The following is a 6344-nucleotide window of genomic DNA, read 5'->3' on the forward strand; positions in this document are numbered from 1 at the left end:
TCTTCTAAACAAAACAGACTATTTGGAGAAATCTAAACAACTTATTCTTGATGGTCCTTATAAAGAAATTCCCAAAGATCCGAGCACTAAAGAATTAAATGTTATAAAATCAACTATTAAATCCTCTATGTTAATTCCCAATAGACTTAAGGTTGTTTTGACTCCCTCTGTTTCTCATTGCGCTAGATTTTATTCTTTACCTAAGGTACATAAAGTTGGCACTCCTTTTAGACCAATTGTCTCCAACATTGGTACCTCGTCTTACAAACTCGCAAAATTTTTAGTTTCTGTCTTCTCCCCTCTCCTTGGTAATAATTCTTTTACTACCAAAAATTCCCTTGAGTTTGTTAAAGAAGTTAAAAATCTAAAACCTAATGGTTATTTGATGGCCTCATTTGATGTAAAATCACTGTTCACTAATGTTCCTGTTGAGGGGGCTTTGGAATGCCTAAAACTTAGACTTTCGGAATATCATTTTTCCCAATATGAGGTCAATGAATATGTTAACCTTACCCGTGTTTGTTTACAACAAAATACTTTCGCGTTTGACAACAAATTTTACCGTATGACCAATGGTCTTGCCATGGGAAATCCTTTGAGCCCTATACTTAGTGACATCTATATGCATTATTTTGAAAGTAAACTATTCAAAATCTTAACTTTCCCCTTTTATAAAAGATACGTTGATGACAGTTTTGCTTTGTTAGAGGAAAATAATTGTAATTTAGATCAAATCCTTAATGTTATGAACAGCATTGATTCTTGCATTCAGTTCACCTTTGAATTAGAGTCTGATCAAAAACTTCCTTTCTTAGATGTGCTTGTGACTCGGAATGATAATTCATTCCATACTACTGTCTTTCGTAAACCTTTTGCTGTTTCTCTTCCCCCTCATTACAAATCCGCCCACCCTCCCAACCAAAAACTTGCCTCTTTTCGGTCTTTTGTCCACCGTGCTGTTAATATTTGTTCCAATATTGATCTTCTTGATGCAGAATTAAACTACATCAAAGCCATTGCTCATGACAGAGGTTATTCCCCTAGCATTATTGATAATATTTATAAAAACGTAACTAAACAATCGCCTACCGATAAACCTTCCAAAGAATTTTCTAACAATTTGGTAATTTTACCCTATTTTCCTAAAATAAGTCGGCAAGTTGCTAACATCCTAATGAAGTTTGATTTCAATATTATTTTCAGTCCCATTAATAAGATAAAATTTTCTAATCTCAAACAGCCCATTGACAGTCAAAATAACTGGGGTATATACCAAATTAATTGCCAATGCGGCCTTTCATATATTTTATTTTATTTTATTTTATGACCGCCGTTGAACAGTCGACCCAATTCTTGGGTTTACAACTACAAATGTTCAACGCCGTAGCCTTGTAATTTTGAACCAATCCAGAAGACAAGGAAACTTCTGTATCGGTACCCCCAGAGGTATTGATTTGTTCCTTTCATATATTGGCCAAACTAAGCGTGCCTTCGAGTGCCGTGTCAAGGAACATGAAGCTTATGTCAAAAAACAAGAATTTAAACGCTCATCTATTGCCCAACATTGTTGGGACTCTAATCATAATTTTAATTTTTCCTCTTCTAAAGTCATTCAAAATTGTTCCTCAATATATGATTCAGATTTTTATGAGTCTTATCATATTTTCAAAAATTCCAAACTGTTGGTCAATGACCTCAAGTGTTCCTTATATTTCTCCTGTTTGGAAATCTATGATAAAACCTAACTAACCTCCCCCTTTTTGTTCCTTGCTTCCTATTCGCCGTCTTCCATTCACCCTTCCCTCCTATTGGCCGTTGGTCTAAACCCTCTTGTGACGTCATCTTTCTATATATATTTACTCTGTTCTCTTATTGTTTTCTGTTGCACTGATGAAGGTTGCCCTTTGAGCATCCGAAACAGCTGTCTGCTTTTAATAATATTTTTGTGCTCTTTAACGTTGTCTACCTTAGTTCGTAAAGAAAGTAGATATGCAACTATAGATGTAACTTACTTTTAGAAGTAAACTTATTTTCTTTTCTCTTTTTACCTTTACTCTTCAGGCAGTTATCACAGGTAAAGCTGAAAAGAGAATTATTACATAAAATTAAAAATTAAAGGTGTAAGAAAGTAACAATAACTAGGTAAGGTACCAAATTTAGTGTGAATATCTTTCTAACCTAATTATTGTCATTAATATGTCACACTTTTTAAATTCATTGGTAAAAACCTTAAGGATATTTAATATGTATGAAAGGTGGCACACATTAATCTAATTAATGAGTTTCTAAAACAATTTTAACTTATCTACCTAAAAAACACTTGAACATATTTTAAATATTAAAAATCACTCACATAAATTTTCTAATAGCAATAATTTTTTAAGAAAAACTCTAATTTAAGACCTAACAATCATACACATGGTTTTTATAATACATGGGTCTACTGTGCCTTACTTTCCCATAACTAATATCAGATTGAAATTTTAAAAAAACATGACATTATAAGAACATTAGATCTAAGATGAAATTAAATTAAAATTTAATTAGAGAATGTCTAATATGAAAAAGAACATTTATGAACCTTACCCTTCTGGCCAAATCACATCAAAATGTAGAACACAGATTTGATGCAATTTTCTTCCACAGTCATTACACTCAACAAACCTGTAAGTTGAAAAAAATTGTAGGAATATATTCAGAAGTATGAAAAAAAGGTTTAAAATATTATATGCATGTATTCAGAATGCACCGTAAATGCCTTTTGTAAAGTTAAAGTAGGCTGATAATGCACGATATTGCATAATATTATTTTTCATCTCTAGTTTTAATTTTTTCTTTCTATTTCTTTGGCATGTAATAAACAGGCTATATCTGTCAAAAATAAAGACTTCTCATAAATTCAAGAAGGTAAAAAAATTCAAAATGTGCCATTGTAGACTTTTCTTAATCAATCGATACGGTAAGTTATTTGTGTATTTAAACAACGTTGTTGCTTAGAAAAAATTTAGTTGCTAAATTATTACTTATGATCCTAATTGAACTACTAATTCAAGTAAAGTTTATACAGGGTTGTTGCACAAATAGATGAAGAAAATTCCCACTTTTCCAGGCTTTCCAGAAATATTTTTAAAACATCAGTTTAACATCGCAGTATGTACTGACAGTGCTGTGGTCAAAATATACAATGAACCACAAAAAATTTATATTATACATTATATTGTATATTTTATTTCAATTAAAAAATATAACCCCATAATTCAGTGAAAAAATGGTAGTAAAGACAAAAGAAATATATCATATAACAGACAGAAAAAAAAATTTTAAACAATATTTTGTCTCAACCAACACAAAAAATAATTTTTGTTTTAATTCTGCTATTTGGGAGTCAACAGCAGACACTTCTGATGAAAAATTCTTGATTAATTTTTGTTTAATTTTATATCCCTTGTCACATTTACACTTTGTGTAATGTAAAAATTTTTTCTTTTATTTATATTCAATCTTTTATTTATATCTAATCTTTTAATTTTCTTAAACCTTTATTTCCTTTTTTTATATATAGCAGTTTAAATTTATTTAAACTTTCTGTTTGACCTTCCTTGATGGTCAATGCAGTCATTGCACTTCCTGTGGGGAGAGATACCCCTCAATTCCTACCTTTCTTTTTTCTTTCTTTATTTTAAGGGGGCTAACTTAACCAAACTTCTTCCTTTGACTTTCAAACTCTCCTCCTCTATAAATTTAATTGGTTATCAATTTTCTGGTTCCATACCAGTTAACGAATTTTTTAAAGAAACTTTTACATTGCCTCTCTTGATGACACCTCTACTCCTTCTCCGAGATGCAGAATTCCGTCTGTATCGAGGGAATTAATTCTTCCTCCCACATCCTACTTTTTTTACTCAAAATATTAATGTAAAATCTTCAAAATCTTTATTAACTTCAGTAATTCAATGTTCTTTATATCAACCCTTTCGTATCTTTAAATTTTCTTTGAAAATCATTAATTTCTATAATTTAAATGATTTTTTTTTGTATTTATCCTATAACTCTTTAAATTTACCTTTGATTGCGAACCCTTATAAGATTTCGAATTTACTCTTTTGTCACCCATTTCTCTGCCAAAACCTTAGTATTTGCTAAAAATTATTTCCCTAGCTTCTTATTCAATTATCTGTTTTTGGTTGTGGGCGTGAGAGTTAGAAAATTAGTAAAAGATTCTGTTGTTCTTCTATGACTCCTTATTTAGTGCTTTTTTTCATCAAACTTTCCTGTATATGGTGAGTACTTCTTTTATTTGTAATGGGTATTTGTTTTATTTCTCTTTGGAAACATCACTAAATTCAGTTATGTGATATATTTTATTTTGGATATAGCATTTCATTATCTTATTTATCTTTAATCTTTGATTTTGATTAATTTTTAGTTTTCACCCTTATTCCAAATTTGGCAATATCAATTTATCCAATTTGTTCAAACCTCACACTTTGTGACCTTTTGAACCTATTTGGTTATTGTTATCCCACGATAACATTGTACTACCACTTTCCTTAACGATCACATTCCCCTTAATTTAAATACTTTTTATACTATTTTCGGCCTTAAATTGTTATTACAAAATTCAATTATTGCCTTCTTTTTATCATGACTATATCAAAATATATGCACACTTACATATTTCAACTCATCTATTTTATTGTAAAATAAATTTACTTTAATTCGCACCATAATATAATATATTGTTTAAAATGGCATCCCGGTTTAATTTAAATCTATAATCCCTACCTGCATGATGCCAAAGATTCAAAAATTAAAAAAGGATGAAATTTTAAAAGAAAAAAAAGGATGTATCTTGAGTCATGTAAATTGAAATAAAATGCTATTTTTCTGCATATATTTAAAAACACTGAAGAGATGAAATGATAATAAATAATCATACTATAAATAAATCAAATTATTTAAGATTAATTTGCTACTAATATTATGTGATGCAAATTAAATAAAATAAAAACTTAATTTATCTGAGCTTCTTCCAGATTTGATTTACAAAAATGCTTAAGTTCAATTATTAATAAATTTATTAGCATTTCTGCAATACACAGATATTCTGCATCACAGAAACTAGTTCATAAAAAAAATCTTTTTAAAAATACTAAATCATCTCACAAAAGAAACTAATAAATATATAAGCATTATGTGAATTCATAGTATTTAGAATCTTACTCATCCTCAACTAAATAAAATAATATTGCCAAAAATAAAATACGCAGAATATGACAACTGGATAGGATTGTTATCTTAGTGATAATATTTTTTTCCTTTTCTTTGGTTAAAAGCAAATGTTTTAAAAATGGAAGCAAATTATGAAAATGATGAAGCCTTATGAAAGCAAATAAAAGAATATCTTACCCTTTATTATGAATAAAAAATCAAAACACAAACCTTAAAAATTTATTAGAAATTTATGTCTTTACTAAATAAGAGCTTACAGTAAAAGTATTTCAAAACTTTTAATTAAAATTAATGTTAAAATTAATAGAAATTTAACTAAATCGAAAGTAAAATTCACCAAAAAGTAAGTTTTATAGTTTTCAATCTTGCAGACATGGTATATGTTAAAGAGTAAATTAAAAAACAACAGAAAACTAGAACAGTAAGTAGCCTAGCCTAGCCAGCCTAAAAAAAAGTAGGCTGGCCTGAGAAATTTGGTTGTATTTTTGCATTAAGTTTTAGTTTTATTGTTCAAATCCAGTACGATATATTACTTAATCACAACTTCAATCAAAATTGAATTTCAATATTTGCTGAATAGATGTTTTTTTGTTATGAAATTACTCAAAGAAAAAACTAACAGTTGAAAACAAATTTCAGAACAAAATCTAAAACATTTCTCATTACATTAAAAAAGATATAAACATTTTCAAAAGCAAAAGCTATAACAGAAGCAAAGAATTTTTGTAAGGGAAAGTAACTTTCAGTCAAGGTTTGTGATTTTTTTTGAAAAAATCAAAAGAATCAGATTTTTTTGATTTAAATCGGATTTTTTTGATTTAAATCAGATTTTTTTGATTTTTATTCAAATACACTGTAAGAACTTTAATTTATGATTAAAAAAAATTATAAATGTTTAATCAAATTAACTTAATATTAAAACTATATTGTAACAATATTTTAGAAGCTCTAACTAAAATAATTTTTCATTATAATACATGGCTTTGAATGCATAGCAACCATTTTGAAACAAATGCATGATTAAAATTTAAAGACTAGATGAAATAGAGAATTTAAAGAATACTTCAGGGGTCTGTCTGGGTTTTTCTGAGACTTCAACAAGTTGCTAGTAT

The 6344-nt window shown here is 28.4% G+C and overlaps 1 protein-coding gene across 4 annotated transcripts in view; it reads right to left on the minus strand.

Moving 5' to 3' along the window:
- The window catches only part of LOC107451016 (CREB-binding protein), a 141787-nt gene that overhangs the window by 36465 nt on the left and 98978 nt on the right, over nt 1–6344 (minus strand). For all 4 annotated transcript variants that reach the window (XM_071187500.1, XM_016066974.4, XM_016066973.4 and 1 more), the window contains 2 exons: nt 2587–2664; nt 2013–2080 (listed from right to left, as the gene is read on the minus strand). In XM_071187500.1, coding sequence (XP_071043601.1) covers nt 2013–2080; nt 2587–2664 — 146 coding nt within the window. The remainder of the gene's footprint in view (nt 1–2012; nt 2081–2586; nt 2665–6344) is intronic.

This window comes from Parasteatoda tepidariorum, chromosome X1 (genome assembly GCF_043381705.1).
Source record: "Parasteatoda tepidariorum isolate YZ-2023 chromosome X1, CAS_Ptep_4.0, whole genome shotgun sequence".
In the NCBI taxonomy this organism is placed as follows: domain Eukaryota; kingdom Metazoa; phylum Arthropoda; class Arachnida; order Araneae; family Theridiidae; genus Parasteatoda; species Parasteatoda tepidariorum.